The sequence below is a fragment of the Dendrobates tinctorius genome, unplaced genomic scaffold (assembly GCF_039654945.1).
Source record: "Dendrobates tinctorius isolate UK_male_01 unplaced genomic scaffold, ASM3965494v1 ptg000241l, whole genome shotgun sequence".
NCBI lineage: Eukaryota > Metazoa > Chordata > Amphibia > Anura > Dendrobatidae > Dendrobates > Dendrobates tinctorius.
The window spans coordinates 19,651,297-19,669,625 of NW_027361908.1; the positions used below are offsets into that span (position 1 = coordinate 19,651,297).

Here is an 18,329-nt window from a genome sequence, read left to right on the forward strand (position 1 = left end):
CTCAGTCTCGTAGTGTCTCCATTTTTCAGGATACAGGGCTGGGTGAGGGCTTATTTTTTGAGTCTTGAGCTGATGTTTTTATTGATACTCTTTTGGAGTAGATACAATGTTATGTTCCCCATCTTATTGCGCTTTATTGCAATGTTGCGGCGGCCATAAAAATGTAACTCTGGCATTTGATTTTCTTATTTTGATAGATCTGGCAATTCTCGACACAGAGATACAAAATATGAGTATTTTAAATTCTATTTATTTTATTTTGAATGGGACAAAGGAGAATGACTTGATCTTTTATAGTTCTTAATTTTTTTAGATTTTTAAAACCTTTTTTTTACTTTTCAATTGCTTTAATAGTCTCCTTAGGAGATTTGAAGCTGTGATCTTCTGATCACTTGTGCTACACATAGCAATGCTTCAGCCCTGCTATGTGTAGCAAAAATGATCATCATCTATGAACGCCAACCATGGGGCGGAGTTCATAGCAGATCAGCAATGACAAGCACAGGGGTAGTCTGCAGACCCCCGATTGTCATGCCAACCCATTGATGTGATCATAGAATCGTAGAGTTGGAAGGGACCTTCTGGGCCATCTGGTCCAACCCCCTGCTCAAAGCAGGATTCGCTAAATCATCCCAAACAGATGTCTGTCCAGCCTCAGTTTGAAGACTTCTGTTGGAGGAGAACTCACCACCTCTCGTGGCAGCCTGTTCCACTCATTGATCACTCTGTCAAAAAGTTTTTTCTAATATCTAATCTTTATCTCCTCACATTCAGTTTCATCCCATTGCTTCTAGTCTTTCCTTGTGCAAATGAGAATAAAGACGATCCTTATACAATGTGACAGCCCTTGAGATATTTGTAGACAGCTATTAAGTCTCCTCTCAGTCTTCTCTTTTGCAAGCTAAACATTCCCAAATCCTGCAACCTTTCCTCATAAGACAGAGTTTGCAGACCGGTCACCATTCGGGTCGCTCTTCTCTGAACTTGCTCCAGTTTGTTGATGTCTTTTTTAAAATGTGGCGCCCAGAACTGGACACAGTATTCCAGATGAGGTCTGACCAAAGAGGAGTAGAGGGCAATAATGACTTCACATGATCTAGACTGTATGCTTCTGTTAATACATCCTAGAATTGCATTTGCCTTTTTTGCTGCTGTATCACACTGTTGACTCATATTCAGTCTGTGATCTATTAGTATACCCAAGTCTTTTTCACATGTGCTGTTGCTTAGCCCTATTACTCCCATTCTGTATATGCTTTTTTCATTTTTATTGCCCAGATGTAGTACTTTGCATTTTTCCCTGTTAAAAACAATTCTGTTAGTTGCTGCCCACTGCTCCAGTTTATTTATATCTTTTTGAATCCTCTCTCTCTCTTCTCTAGTATTAGCTATCCCTCCTCATTTTGTGTCATCAGCAAATTTAATCAGTTTACCCTCAATTCCTTCATCGAAATCGTTGATAAAGATGTTGAACAATACAGGGCCCAGGATAGACCCCTATGGTACCCCACTTGAGACATTCTTCCAACTGGATATGCAGCCATTTACGACCACTCTTTAGGTCCTATCACTAAGCCAGTTTTGAATCCACCTAACAGTTGCCTTGTCCTTTCCATACTTAGTCATTTTTTCAATAAGGATTGTGTGAGATACTTTGTCAAATGCTTTGCTGAAGTCAAGATATACTATATCTACAGCATTTCCCTGATCCACCCAATCTGATCCACCCAATCAGTGATTCTGTCATAGAAGGAAATTAAGTTAGTCTGACATGAATTATTAGTTACAAACCCATGCTGACTCTGTGTAATCACTTTATTCTTATCCAGGTACTTACATACATGTTGTTTAATAATTTGTGCAAAGATCATTCCTGGTATAGAAGTCAGACTCACTGGCCTATAGTTGCATGGGTCCACCTTCTTCCCCTTTTTGAAGATAGGAACAACATTTGCTCTTCTCCAGTCTTCTGGGACTTCTCCTGTTCTCCAAGAATTTTCAAAGATTATGGAGAGGGGTTCAAAAATTTCTTCTGCTATCTCCTTCAGTACTCTGGGGTGTAATTCATCTGGACCTGGAGACTTGAATTAATTTAGGTTAGCTAAGTGTTTCCTCACTATCTTTCTGTTTATAGATATCCTGGATTCTTCTATTCCCTTAATAGGACAGTGAAGAACAGCTGATGTTACATTTCCTTTCTGAGAGAAAACAGATGCAAAATAGGAATTTAAAAGTTCAGCCTTCTCAACACCCTGTCTTGCCATTTCATCATTTTCATCCTGTAAAAATCCTATAGCATCTTTGACTTTTCTTTTACTTTTGACATACCCCCAAAATCATTTATTATTGCTTTTGACGTCTCTTGCAAGCCTCAATTCATTGTCAGCTTTAATAATCTGATTTGTGCCCTGCAGGTTCTGCAGACAGCATTATATTCTTCTTTAGATATGCCTCCCTCTTTCCATTTTATAAACATTTCTTAATTTTTAGCATGTGCTTAAGTTCTGTGTTCTGTGAAAGCTCCTTCCCATCAACCACCCCCCAATTGGCAGGGTATAGTAAAGAGAAAGTATTCAGTCAAAGCAAATATCACTTGTGTGCAAATCAGGATAAGGAATCTTTGAAACACAGAGCTTCAAAGACCATAGAACAATTCCTTGTCTTACGGTATTGACACAGAGCAAACGCTTTGGTCTCAGTATCAAAGTTCAGCATTAATGATATTACACCATAGTATATTGCAATATAGTGTTTGGATTCAAACAACCATATTTCATATTTGCAATACTTTCCACCCTTGGTCTAATGACCACACTATATCAAAGCATATAAACAATATATTACAATATGTAGGCTATAAGATATCCATATTTTTATTAGCACCACACCATCATACATATCCTTCATCCCATAGTCGAGTGCCCATATACCCATCACACATCCTCCATCCCATAGTCCCATGCCCATATATAATTTTTATTTATAGAGCGCCAACATATTCCGCAGCACTTTACAATTAAGTGGGGACATGTACAGACAATAAATTCAATACAAGTTAAGACAATTTAAACAGTGACATTAGGAGTGAGGTCCCTGCTCACAAGCTTACAATCTACAAGGAAATGGGGGGGGGACACAGTAGGTGAAAAGTGCTTGTTATTTCAGGTCTGGCAATTATAATAAATAGGGATTTACAAATAAAGCTGCATGATCTGGTCATCAGCCCATGTGTTTAAGTGCAATAGTCAATTATCAAGTGCAGTTATGTGCATGGAGGGTGTGGAGACAGATGAATAGTAGGGTGCAGATTCAGAATAATATTTGGAAAGAGGGAACAGGGCAAAGTTAGTTTACTGAGTAGTTGATGTGGTAGGCTTGTTTGAAGAGATGGGTTTTCAAAGCGCGCTTGAATAGGTCGGGGTTAGGTATCAAGCTGATCATCTGGGGAAGTGCATTCCAGAGAGCTGGCGCAGCACGAGAGAAGTCTTGGAGATGGAGGTGCGAGGTTCGGATTACGGGGGATGTTAGTCTTAGGCCTGTTTCACACTTCCATTTTTTCAAATCCGTCAAAATCCGTTGGTTTCCGTAAAAAAACGGATCCGCCATTTTTTTGCAGGATCCGTTTTTTTTGTCCCATAGACTTCCATTAGTGGTTACCGCGGATCCGTCAAAAAAACGGATCCGTTTTTTAAAAACGGATCCGTTTGCATCAGTTTCCGTCAAAAAAACGGAAACGGATCCGTTTGGCGGACACAAAAACGGAAGTGTGAAACAGGCCTTAGGTCATTTGTAGAATGGAGGGCACGTGTAGGGCAATAGACAGAGATGAGAGAGGAGATGTAAGGCGGTGCAGAACTGTGGAGAGCTTTGTGGGTGAGAGAGAGAAGTTTGTACTGGACCCTGTAGTGAATAGGTAGCCAGTGTAACGACTGGCAACAGATGGAGGCATCGGTGAAGCGGCTGGACAGATGTATGACCCTGGCTGCCGCATTCAAGATGGATTGGAGAGGAGAAAGTTTGGTAAGAGGGAGACCGATCAGAAGAGAGTTGCAGTAGTCCAGACGAGAATGAATAAGAGCGACAGTAAGAGTCTTAGCAGTTTCAAAGGTGAGAAAAGGTCGGATTCTGGAGATGTTTTTAAGATGCAGGTGACAAGAGCGAGTATATATATATATACTAGCTGAAGAGCTCAGCATTGCCCGGGCATAGTAACTAACTGGGGTAAGTTGTAACTAATTATGATGATTATATGGCACATAAAAACATTTCGCATCATATATTCAATACTACAGATTTGCAGCACAAATTAACTAAAAGATTACCTAAGTATTGATAGTATTTTATTTTCACCTTATTCAAGAACCTTTTGATAAGCAACATTTTTGGTGTTTCCTTTCGGTGCAAAGGTGAACATATTTTTGGCAGTTCCAACTATTGAACAGCCCATGTAAAGTTGACCATGAGAAAAGCATGGAGATTGCAAATCGATCCCTACTACTTTCAAGGACTGTCGAGCCTTGTTAAAGGACATTGCAAATGCCAGTCAAACTGGAAACTGGAGGCGTTTAAAATCAAAAGGCAAATCAGATGGACTGAGTGGAATTCTTGGAATGAAAATGTCCTCTCCTTTGGCACATCTTGTTACTGAACTGTGTATCTAATCCTATCCTGTTTGATATCATCTGCTGAACTGTATATCTAATTCTGTCCTGTGTGATACTGTCTTCTGAGCTGTGTATCTAAACCTATCCTGTGGGATACTGTCTCCTAAGCTGTATACCTAATCCTATGCTGTGTGATATTGACTGCTGAGCTGTATATTTAATCCTATCCTGTGATACTGTCTGCTGAGCCATGTATCTAATCCTATCCTGTGTGATACTGTCTGCTTACCTGTGTTTCTAATCCTATCCTGTGTGATACTGTCTGCTGAGCTGTGTTTCTAAAGGGCCTGTCACACTAAGCGATATCGCTAGCAATATCGCTATAACTTGTGACTTTTTAGCGATATTGCTAGCGAAATCGCTGTGTCTGATACCTACGACCCGCTCCCCCGCTGGTTATCGCTGATCGCACGAGAACATCCTGGACTGCTTCTTGTCGTCAGCTTCCTGCGGCGCTTCCTGTGGAGAGACGAGCGATGAGCGTGGAGCCGGGCGGGAGGACATCAGGATCACCTAGTGTGACAGGTAAGTAGCGACCCCCGTCCCCAGCGATGTCACTGGTGAGATCTGCCTGTGTGGCAGCTCACAAACGACCGCTTAGCGATGTACCAGCGATCCTGACCGCATCATATCGCTGGTCAGGATCGCTGGTGCATCGCTAAGTGTGACAGTACCTTAATCCTATCCTGTGTGATGCATTCTGCTGAGCTGTGTATCTAATCCTCTCCTGTGTGGTACAGTCTGCTGAGCCGTGTATCTAATCCTATCCTGTGTGTTACTGTCTGCTGAGCCGTGTATCTAATCCTATCCTGTGTTACTGTCTGCTGAGCCGTGTATCTAATCCTATCCTGTGTGTTACTAACTGCTGAGCAGTGTATCTAATCCTATCCTGTGTATTACTGTCTGCTGAGCTGTGTATCTAATCCTATCCTGTGATACAGGCTGCTGAGCTGTGTATCTAATCCTATCCTGTGTGGTACTGTCTGCTTAGCTGTGTATCTAATCCTATCCTGTGTGAAACTGACTGCTGACCTATGTATCTAATCCTATCCTGTGTGATACTGGGCTGTGTATCTAATCCTATCCTGTGTAATACTGGGCTCTCCCTGCAGTCTGTGTCAGAGGGTGGTCTGTGTTGGCACGGTAATAAATTGTGTTATTTCCAGCTTTACAGAAGGACGATAACACCATAGAAATGATAAGAATAATAGGCCTCAGTTACCACAACTGTCTGCAAGGAAAGCTGTTGGTCATAGCAACCAATCACAGCTCAGCTTTCATCTTTTAAACAGCTCTGGTGAAATGAAAGATGCTTAGTGATTGGTTGCTATGGGCAACACAGACAGTGTACCTGGTGAGGTCAAGAAGTTGTGCCTATGGGAATATATGATGGAGGATGTGTGATGGGTATATGGGCACTAGACTATGGGATGGAGGAGGGAGAGGGTGATTCATTTCTGTCATGTGCTCTCTGCTCCTTTCTGGGGGGCAGACAATGGCTGGAAGCTTATGTTTCCGGGGATGCTAGATTTCTCCCACCCGGTCAGTATCTGCTGAGGTGTTGTGGAGTGTGAAAACTGTTGCTCATGGCAACCAATCACAGCTCAGCTTTCATCTATTAAACAGCTCTGGGGAAATGAATGATGCTTAGTCATTGGGTGGGGCTATGTGGAGTTGGCGTGGCTGATACACACTCATTTTTATATATACAGTGTGTATATATATATATATATATCGATATAGATGTACTCTATGTATACATATATATATATATATATATATATGCTCTTACTGTATATAGAAGGCTATGTGGGGTCTCATACTGTAGCTAGCGAGCAATGATCAGGTTCATACTGTATCTAGGGAGGGGAGCTATATGCGCCCCCATACTGTATCTAGAGAACTTATGTAAGGGATCATACTGTATAAAGCAGGGTATATGGGGGTTCATGCTGCATATAAGAGGCTATATGGAAGCTCATACTGTATCTAGGGAGCTATGTGCGGGCTCCTACTGTATGTAGGGAACTAAGTTGGTGCGCATTCTTTTTGTAGGTGGATATTTGGGGGCTGATACTGTATATAGAAATCTGTGAGGGCTCATACTATATATAGGGAAACTATGTGAGGGCTCGTACTGTATATAGGGATCTGTGAAGTCTCATACTGTATATGTGGGTGTTATGTGGGTGCTCATACTGTATCCAGGGGGCTAATACTATACCTATGAGGCTATGTGGAGCTCATGCTGTATATTGGGGCTGTGTGAGGGCTCATACTGTGTACTAGGCTATGTGGAAGCTCATACTGTACAAGGTGATCTATGTGGGGGGCTTGTACTCTATATAGGAGGCTATGTAAGGGTTCATACTGTATATAGGGAATTATGTGGGGGCTCAGACTGTATGTAGGAATTTGTGAGGGCTCGTACTATAGATGGCAATCTGTGAGGGCTCATATTTATATAAGGGGCTCATACTGTATATTGGAATCTGAGGGCTGATACTGTATACAGGGGCATGGGGCTGTGTGGTGGCTCATACTGTATATATGGGGTCATATGGGGCTCATACTGTATGACATACTAATAGGGAATTTAGATTGTGAGCCCCATTGGGGACAGTGTTGATAATGTTTGTAAAGCGCTATGGAATAAGATAGCGTTATATAATTGAAGTATAATAATAATATTTAGGGGGATGCCAGCATACTTAATTCTGCGCAATAATAGGTGATAGCATTAATAAAAAATAATTATAATTAATTTTGAGCAGAATTCACACACACAGCTCTGGCAAAAATTAAGAGACCACTACATCAAAACCCTGTCGTGGGCAGCCCAATCTCCAGACCTGAACACCATTGAAAACCTCTGGAATGTAATCAAGAGGATGATGGATAGTCACAAGCCATCAAACAAAGAAGAACTGCTTACATTTTTGCCCCAGAAGCAGTGTGAAAGACTGGTGGAAAGCATGCCAAGACGTATGAAAGCTGTGATTAAAAATCATGGTTATTCCACAAAAAATTTATTTCTGAACTCTTCCTGAGTTAAAACATTGGTATTGTTGTTTCTAAATGATTATGAACTTGTTTTCTTGGCATTATTTGAGGTCAGAAAGCACTGTTTTTTTTGTTGTTTTGACCATTTCTCCTTTTCAGAAAAAAAAAGCTTTATTGCTTGGAAATTCGGAGACATGTTGTCAGAAGTTTATAGACTAAAAGAACAATTTACATTTTGCTCAAAAATATACCTATAAAGAGAAAAATCAGACAAACTGAACATTTGGAAGTGGACTCTTAATTTTTGCCAGATTTGTGTGTGTGTGTGTGTATATATACACACACATCACTGTGTGATGTTGTCATCTCTTGTTAAAATAGCAACGCAGCCACATTTTCACCCTGGTGGGTGCCTCTAAGGTTTGTGACCATTCCAGGTGTGAAAAACGCAACCCCAGGCACCAATGTATGCATTTTAGCATAAGGGCTGTAATGCCCTGAAGCAAAATGGCAGTTCTGAACAGTATGTCCAGTGAGCATGCTCAGGCACCCTGCAATGATTGGCCATGCAGTGATGAGTCACTTGTTGGAGCTGGGCAGTAATGAACAACACTGACCACAGCTAGTAGCCAGCATTGACAGAGAGCTGCAAAGATATAAGTAAAGTATACTAACTTTTTTAATTATATAAGCCTTAGTACCCTCATAGGTTGTGTCATGATCAGTTTTATAGGCAAGTTGAGTCTTTTTAAAGCACTGTATATGCACTGTTGCACTTTGTATTCTAGATCTTTGGTCATATGTATATATGTTTAATGGAGCACTTGTAAACGTTACTATGACAATGGCTATTTTGAATATGTAAAAAGGATTAATCATTGGAATTTTATACACATGTGTTACTACTATTTAAGTCAGTATTGACTATGAGCACATTGCTTGACAAAAACGGGTCACCGTTGAAACGTCGCCATCTGAGGATCAGTAAAGTATCCACTTTTTTCACATTTAATTTGAGTGCTGCCTATTTTTTTCCTTTTGTCGTTTTGGCTGTTTGGACACTGCTAAATAGGTTTTGCACCTGCTGTATTGTTTTGGTAGTGCTGCCCTTTTTTCTTGATTTTTTTATATATATATATATATATATATATATATATATATATATATATATATATATATATATATATATAATATATTGTATACACACATACAGTTATACAACAAACTCTTGAAATGAGTTTTTAAAGTAAACCGAAGAAAATGTATGATCAATCTCATTCTCCAGGATATTTTTTGCACTTCTAGTAGAATTTTCAACTGATCCTGTCCATTTATAGCATGTAGAAGGATGAATCCGTTGTGCTGTAATCTCAGGATGGGGATTTGTACTGCTGGTTTGCTATATCAAGGTTTCGCAACCATTTTTTTCTGTCCCCTCATCAGGTTGCCCATGATGGTGCCTGGGCTCTCCATTAGTGGTGCAAGGTTATGCAAAAATGAAAAATTTTGCTCAATTTACATTTTTATATTTCATGAACTCTATATGTTGATGAAGTCATGATTTCCATATGATGCAACTCAAGATATTTATTATTGCAAAAAGATAATCATAGTGATACCTAGCAGACTACTTTTGCAAGAGCTGTCGAATAATGTTCCTGATGTGTTATGGTAGTGTTGATGTGAAGAGGCTCTAAAGTTTTTGGTTATTACCGTAATTTATACTCATACACATTTGCTTTAGGATGTGGAATCTGTAATCACTATATTACTTTAGAGCGAAAGGAAATACCACCAAATTAACACCAAATTGGTATTTCCCTCCCAGAAGCCTATAGACTTGGTGAGTTACTTGCAGACTGCAGTATTGAGTGGGCGCAAACCCAGCGTGGTTGGGGTATTGTGTTCTGCTCTGAAAATGTAACGGAACAAATACAGTAATAACTTTTAGTTCTCATTCAGATTCAGACGTCCGTGATATTTCTTTAATTAAAAACACGGATCGTTGTTCATCAGTTTTTAGGATTTGAGTTGCAACAGTGTTTGGTCAACTGTCATTTTTTACCATCAGTGTGTTTCTACCCATTACGACGTTATTCATGGGCAGCACACAGGTTGCACTTGGATGGCTTGCATGTCCTGTCCATTATTTTAATGGACCCATGGACATGTATGGGTAATATTGATTTTTGATACATCATCAGAGATGTCTCTGTCAAAAAAACTCCGACGTGAACGGTTCCATAGATTATAATGAGTAAGTGTTCTATTCATTAAAAACACCAAACTCATACAATGGAAAACGAAGGGCGGTATCACATATGCACTGCTGAGATGAAAAATCCTCAAAATCAAATCATTTATTGGAACAGGTTACAAGTCAACGTGTTTTGGGGTCACGCAGGGCCCCTTTTTTTAGTCCCAGCGCATAAGTGATACCCGCTCTTCGTTTTCCATTGTACCAGTGATCGTCCTCAGGATCGGTATCTGTGCAGCAGCTTTCACTTGTTGTTCATGTGTTGCCATTAAGCAACTTGGCAAGGTGAGTATATCTCACTTTTTATGACACTCCATTGTCATTGGATAAGACCTTATTGCTCTTTATCTCTCCCCAGTTTATTCATGTGTCAAACTCATTGTGACTCAATAATAGCCGAATGAGGCCTTACACATACCTCGTATATCTCCTTATCCTGGATACAGAAGAGGAATAATTTGCCCAGTTACTTTTTACAACGTATTTGTGAACTTCTCGCCAACTTCTGCTTTTTTGAATTGAGAGCAGTAAATTTGATATTACACTGGATACAGAACTCCAACTGACTTGTAGATGGAGGCATGCAGAGTGTGTGACAGGAACTATGCGGGTTATAATGAGAAGGCAAATGCAGAGATTACAATCTGCTTTTTCTTTGGCGGATCAGTTCTGATTTTTTTTTTTTTTTTAGCTTATCTGACTATACAAACAGCCACATGACCTGCAATATATTAATCTACTATAAATCACCATTTTGGTTGGGTTAGAAATAAAATGTTAAAGTTAAATTTAAGTATAAATGCAGTTTATGCAGAAATCCTTTGGCATGAAGCGTGTATTTGGTTATCAGTGATTGTAAAACCTTATGTTATGGGCAGCACGGTGGCTCAGTGGCTGCAGCCTTGCAGCGCTGGAGTCCTGGGTTCGAATCCCACCAAGGACAACATCTGCAAGGAGTTTGTATGTTCTCCCCGTGTTTGCGTGGGTTTCCTCCGGGCACTCCGGTTTCCTCCCACATTCTAAAGACATACTGATAGGGAATTTAGATTGTGAGCCCCATCGGGGACAGTGATGAAAAATGTGTGCAAACTGTAAAGCGCTGCGGAATATGTTAGCGCTATATTAAAATAAAGATTATTATTATTATTATTATGTTATGTGGAAACAGGACACGACACACAGCATGGGGTATTTCAAGTCATTGATGTTGAATTTTTCACTTAATTGATCGCAATTTTGTGTCCTATGTAAAATCCACCACTGTACAAATAAATAATTCTATCAGTCCCTAATTAACTTGTGTTGACCTGGATAGCAATGTGTAGCGTCAATTAAAGGCGATACCCTGTAAGCACATTAACTTCTCAACAAAACTAATTAGAGTGACTCCAGCCTAACATTACATCAAAGGTTAAACTGCTTTCCATATACAGTATCTAGTGTCCTTTGGTGTCTAGCTAAGCTAAGAGAATTTTTGCTTTGAGTTGTCTCTAGTGGGTGTTTAGTTTTGGTATTCTAATTATTTTAGCTAAGCATATGGTCGCAAGCAGCCAAAATAATTGTGGCTGCAGAACAATTTCGAAGAAGGCTCCTTCCAAGTTCCTTGGCTTCCCACTCAAAGTTTTTCATAGCACATCTTAATGCAAGTTCCCTATAAATCAGGTATGACCAGGCAGTTAAAGGATTACACAAACTCTGATAGATGGAAAGAATTCTAGCATTCCGTGCGGAGATGATATTTGCAGTCTTTCCAGAGCCGGAATAATGCAATCAGAAATTCCAACTGGAAGTAAAGTTGACAAATCGCTCCAGCGGCTAATATAGCTTTACAGACTCTACACCTGTTTGTAGTATGTTTATCCCAGCATGAGCAGAGCTGTCTTAGCTGGAGAGATGTTTCCTATGCTATTCCATTTTTCTCTGCGTTTTACTTTATAACTTGTCATTTTTTGAGTTGTGATGTAGTAAACAACACTCAAGACAAAGACTTCCCTCCCTATCTTTTATGTTAAAATCCGGAAGGAAAGGTATGCTTGGAAATAATCATTTCTTGAACCTTCGGGGAGAGTTGGACGATGAGGTTGTGTCCTGTGCCATGCTGATAACATTTTGAGGACTTTGATAATAACATTTGTTGTCAGCGGTTACATGTTGATGTTAAGGGACTTGCCTCCTTCCTCTCTATGTGATAAGTGTGATTCACAATGTGTTTATCTAGAGCAGTCTCTTCAAATCATTTACCGATTTGGATAGCTAATTATGATGTGTTCATACCTTCATTTTTTTCCATTAAGACATACAAGCCAATTTATTGTTCCTCAAATGGGATTTTCTTTGCCAGTCACAATTTAAAGCAATGATTGGAAAGAAATAGCAGGTCAAATTATGATTGGTTTATTTATTTATTTTATTTTACTCATTTATATAGCGCCATTAATTCCACAGCGCTTTACAGACATTATCAGCACTGTCCCTGATGGGGCTCACAATCTAAATTCCCTATCATTATGTCTTTGGAATGTGGGAGGAAACCCGAGTACCCGGAGAAAACCCACACAAACACGGGGAGAACATACAAACTCCTTGCAGTGCTAACCACTGAGCCATCGTGCTGCCCATAGGTTCATTGGGATTCTCTCAGAACAGACACTGATGCTAGGATATGTTAGAAATGTTCAGTCGGCAAAGGTCCAACTGCTCTGCCCACTTATCAGTGTCTGGAAGAAGGTGGTCGCAGTGCAACAAAAAAGTGCCCAGCCAGTTTTTTGTCCTGTTGTCTCAGCTTTCTCAAGAGTACCAATAGTCTGGTGATTTTTTGCAATGTGACAACTCCGTTATATATATTTATTTTTTGTCTAATGGTAGATAGCAGTTATTACTAAAATGAATCATTTTGGTTGGCTCTTCAGTTTTTTTTCCATTTTGTGTATATGTTCTTTGAGGCTATAGCTGTCAGCATGAGTTCTTACATGTTAATCCTAATGTACTATGAGACCTAAATGAAGAACATTAAGATTTTTCATCTGAAACCTGTTTATTATCCTACTATGTACTTAGATGTAATTGAATTGTAGTTGTAGGTTTCAGTCTGAAAAAGAATGTTTGATGACAACATGACTTTTCTATTTTTTTTTTAAGGTGCATTGTTTTGGAACAGTGGGGAGTTGCATGAAGGTGACTGCCACTTTTCAAACACTCCTCATTCCTTAATAGGCACACGCCTCTTAATGAAACACGAGCATTTGACTCCGCCATGCCCCCTCATCATGACTGGCATGATAATTGTTGGTCTTGATGAATCTAGTTCAAAGTCTTCCGAATCTCTCTGTAGACTTTCAGCCTGTAACATCATGTGCTTATTATACTACACATGTAAAATATTTAAAGAGCACCTATCACTAGAAAAGAGTGGGCAGCCTCAGAAAGGTGAATTTTCCAAATAACACCGATTAACAAAAGCTGTCCCTAATGTCCTCCGGACTTGAGTTTTACCAGAACTTCTTGGTTGTTGGCTCCTGGCATGAAGAGCAGGATCCCGCAAGCTGTCACCAACGTTGTTGCTATGGAAGAGCAAGATCTTGCACTGTGCTGTAACCCAGAGCTGCCAATTTTTTTTTTACCAAGCTGTTACTGAACTGTAATCACTCTAATCATGTTACCATTCAGTAACAGCTTAGTACGCACTACCGCTGGTTTAGTAAAAAAAAAAAAAGCGAGAAGTCACTCTTTCACAGCAATGAGGACCATAAAGAGTTGCGCGATACCACAACCCAGAAGTTCGGACCTGGCATACTAGCCAAAGGGAGACATTTGAGTCTGCTTTTGCAAATAGGTGATGTTTAGAAAATTCAGCAGTGTGAGGCTGCCAACTTTTTTCTTAAATAAACAAGGCATACAAAGACTGGTGAATGGTAAATTTTAAGGAAAAATAATTTGTGCTGGGGATTTTTTGAGCTTTGGAACTCAAAAAGGCCTGGCAGTGGTGAATGATCATAGAATCCTTTTCATGCCAAAGAAAAATCACTTCACAATAACCACCCAAGTGAAGAAGACTCTCCAGGTTAGTAGATGTCTCAGAGAAGACTTCATGAGAACAAATATAGAGGGTACACCACAAGGTGCAAACCATGGATCACCCTTAAACCCTTCACAACCTCCGCCATCCTAGTACAGCGAAGGTCGCTTCCCTCCCCTTGATGTGGGCTCCGGCGCTGAGCCCACATCTTTCCCGCGACATATCAGCTGTTTTGAACTCAACCTGACATGTGCCCGTAATAGCCGTGCGTGGAATCGTGATCCACCCACAGCTATTAACTAGTTAAATGCCGCTGTCAAACTCTGACAGTGGCATTTAACGCGCGCTTCCGGCCATCAGGCCAGAAATCCACTCACTGATGACCCCCGTCATGTGATCGCCGGTCACCGGTTCCTAGGCATGACAACCAGAGAGCTCTTGGAGACCTCTATGGTTGTCAGTGCCGGATTGCAATGACTGCCGCTCAGTGGTCCCAATTCAAGATCACGAAAAATGGATACGCATGGTGCTTTTTTTTTTGTTTTGTGTTTTTTTTTTTTAACAAACTTTGGATTTTTTTTTTTACCACTTAAATCAAAAAAATAAAAAAGAACCTAGACATGTTTGGTGTCTATGAACTCGTAATGACCTGGATAATCAAAATAGCAGGAGAGTTTTAGCATTTGGAGAACATGGTAAAAAAAAAAAGGTTGTTGAATTGACCTTTTTTTTTTTTTTGCAATTTCACCGCACTTGGAATTTATTTCCCATTTTTGAGTACACTATATGATAAAACCAATAGTGTCATTCAAAAGTACAACTTGTCCCACAAATAACAAGCCCTCACATGGCCATTTTGATGGAGAAATATATTCGCTATGGCTCTGGGAAGAAGGGGAGCAAAAAACAGAAACCAAAAAGCGAAAAAGGGCAGGGTCTTGAAGGAGTTAAAAATAAAGACCAAATTAGACTTTGTCAAAAAACATCTAATGAAGCCAGCCCAGTTCTAGAAAAGCATTCTATGGACATTTGACACTAAGATCAACCTGTCCCAGAAAAGAGGGCTTGTGTGTGTGTATATATGTGTATATATATATATATGTGTGTGTGTATATATATATATACACACTGCTCAAAAAAAATAAAGGGAGCCCTTAAACAATAGAGTATAACTCCAACGAAATCAAACTTCTGTGAAGTCAAAGACAGCAGATGGAAATTATTGGCAATTATCAAGACACCTTCAATAAAAGAGTGGTTCTGCAGGTGGGGACCACAGACCTACCCACACAAGTGGCTCAGGTAGTGCAGCTCATCCAGAATGGCACATCAATGCGAGCTGTGGCAAGAAGGTTTGCTGTGTCTGTCAGCGTAGTGTCCAGAGGCTGGAGGCGCTACCATGAGATGTGGAGAGGGCCATAGGAGGGCAACAACCCGGCAGCAGGACCGCTACCTCAGCCTTTGTGCAAGGAGGAACAGGAGGAGCACTGACCTCCAGCAGGCCACAAATGTGCATGTGTCTGCACAAATGGTTAGAAACTGACTCCATTAGGATGGTCTGAGGGTCCGATGTCCACAGATAGGGGTTGTGCTCACAGCCCAACACCATGCAGGACGCTTGGCATTTGCCACAGAACACCAGGATTGGCAAATTCGCCACTGGCGCCCTGTGCTCTTCAGAGATTAAAGCAGGTTCACACTGAGCACATGTGACAGAGTCTAGAGACGCCGTGAGAAGCGATCTGCTTCCTGCAACATCCTTCAGCATGACAGGTTTGGCAGAGGGTCAGTAATGGTGTGGGGTGCCATTTCTTTGGAGGGATGCACACACACACATATGCTTGTGTTCCTGTCTATGTTGGGATAAGTATTTGAAGCAAATAACGAATATAAAAAAACTATGTCCAGATATTTCAGTTGTGCTGCCTCATTCAACTTTTTATGTCTAGATTGCTTCCTATACAATCATATATGATTTTTCTGCAATTCTACTTTTTGGGGGGAATTATCGTGTTTGAGCCAACTTCTCGTTTGTAAATCTAGCTCTAAATCTTGAAAGCTTGTGCACGTTCCAGAAGAAAATAATTCCTGTTCCCATCAATCACAGCAAATTAACAAATTTTTTTTGCCAATACAGAATTCTCTGGAGAATGTGATCTGAAATAATAGCCTAAATAATTTCATTGTAGTTCTAAAGTTGCTCTCTTGAAGGAAGTAGAACAATTGACCATAAAGCTTGTAGTTGTTTTTAAATTGTGCCTGACCTGTAATGTTTTACCTATAAACACATAAATCAGTTTTTCCTGTTTTAAGTGTAGGTTTTTACTCATTTTGTAATGTGATCTGCTTTGTTGCTGATTAAAAGTATCAAAACTTGACCTGTCAGTGGTCAGCAATGGGTTTAAATAAACCTATTTCTGCAATTAAAAGGATCGGGTCGGCAACTCAACTGTCAAAAACAGCTGGATATCCTGGAGAGGACAGATTAGAAATATGTTGAGGACACATTGCAAGATTCTGACAGTATGATCTAGTTATTGAGGGTGTTTTTGTAATTTATAACCATAATGACACGCAGTTACGGTATACATAGGAACTGCAGACAAAAAAATAGTGCTTTATCTTTACTTAAAATTTAGCTTCATGTATTTTATATGTATTGAAGTAATAATAAATTTTATTCCCAATGTTGGCATAGCCTTTAAGGTCACATATTGTATCATAAACTATAGGGTGTATGATTGCATTCGTATCAGAGATAATTTAGCCTTAGCGTAAACTTGTGCTACTTATCATTTCAAAAAGGAAGACTTTCTTAAACATTCTTCTGTAAATTCTTCATATTATCTTTGCCTTTTGTTTCTATCCCTATGAGACTCATGAACTTCTAGAAAGAAACTGCTTTGCATTGTAAATCTCCCAAATGAGGTTGCCTCAATTCAGAAAGTTCAGACACTATGAAATGCGGTGTATCCCCTTTCAGATTAACTGCAAAGAGAATGAACTTAAGAACTTCCTTCAACCCTTTCCACCATGACTCAATGATTTCCCCTCCGTATCTTTGCTTACCAGATGGATAACTTTGTGTCTGCTGCTCCTATCAGGCTTTTTTGCTTGGTACAGTTTGTTTTAGCATAAAGTTACTGATGCAAGTAACATTGAACCCATGTCCGATTATTTTTTATTTATTTTTTTTTACAGGGGAAGCCTACATGAGGTTAAACAAGGTGTCTGAAGCCGAGCAATGGTACACGGAGTCTCTAAGATCAAAGCCCGACCACATCCCAGCACATCTTACTTATGGCAAGCTACTGACCCTTACGGTGAGAAAGACAACTCTTTTTATAGTGCAAGTTCTTTACAAACACTTCACAGAAAAAGTTTGTAAAATTGCAGTGAATTTTCTTTGTATTTTATTTTTGAAAATGAAGGCTTCTGTGGTTTGATTGTTCCTAAGTTGGCAGGTGGGCTATGCATGTGCCGGTTTATGAATTTTTCTGCTTTAGTTGATCAAACATTTTATAAACATTAAAAGAATAAATCTATCAAGACCCATTTGATAAAAACACGACTATGCTACTCATTCTCCAGCACATACAGTCATATGTTAAAGTTTGGGCACCCCCATTAATGTTAACCTTTTTTCTTTATAACAATTTTGGTTTTTGCAACAGCTATTTCAGTTTCATATATCTAATAACTGATGGACTCAGTTATATTTCTGGATTCAAATAAGGTATATTGTACTAACAGAAAATGTGCAATCTGCATTTAAACAAAATTTGACCGGTGCAAAAGTATGGGCACCTCAACATAAAAGTGACATTAATATTTCGTAGATCCTCCTTTTGCAAAAATAACAGCCTCTAGTCACTTCCTGTAGCTATTAATGAGTTCCTGGATGAAGGTATTTGTGACCATTCTTGTTTACAAAACAATTCCTGTTCAGTTAAGTTTGATGGTCGCCGAGCATGGACAGCCCGCTTCAAATCATCCCACAGATGTTCAATGATATTCAGGTCTGGGGACTGTCATGGCCATTCCAGAACATTGTAATTGTTCCTCTGCATGAATGCCTGAGTAGATTTGGAGCGGTGTTTTGGATCACTGTCTTGCTGAAATATCCATCCCCTGCGTAACTTCAACTTCGTCACTGATTCTTGCACATTATTGTCAAGAATCTGCTGATACAGAGTTGAATCCATGCGACCCTCAACTTTAACAAGATTCCCGGTGCCGGCATTGGCCACACAGCCCCAAAGCATGATGGAACCTCCACCAAATTTTACTGTGGGTAGCAAGTGTTTTTCTTGGAATGCTGTGTTTTTTAGCCTCCATGCATAACGCCTTTTTGTATGACCAAACAACTCAATCTTTGTTTTATCAGTCC

The 18,329-nt window shown here is 39.8% G+C and overlaps 1 protein-coding gene across 3 annotated transcripts in view; it reads left to right on the forward strand.

The window, feature by feature from the left end:
* TMTC2 (transmembrane O-mannosyltransferase targeting cadherins 2) overlaps positions 1 to 18,329 on the forward strand; it is a 454,418-nt gene that overhangs the window by 320,712 nt on the left and 115,377 nt on the right. For all 3 annotated transcript variants that reach the window (XM_073556991.1, XM_073556990.1, XM_073556989.1), the window contains exon 8: positions 17,141 to 17,262. In XM_073556991.1, coding sequence (XP_073413092.1) covers positions 17,141 to 17,262 — 122 coding nt within the window. The remainder of the gene's footprint in view (positions 1 to 17,140; positions 17,263 to 18,329) is intronic.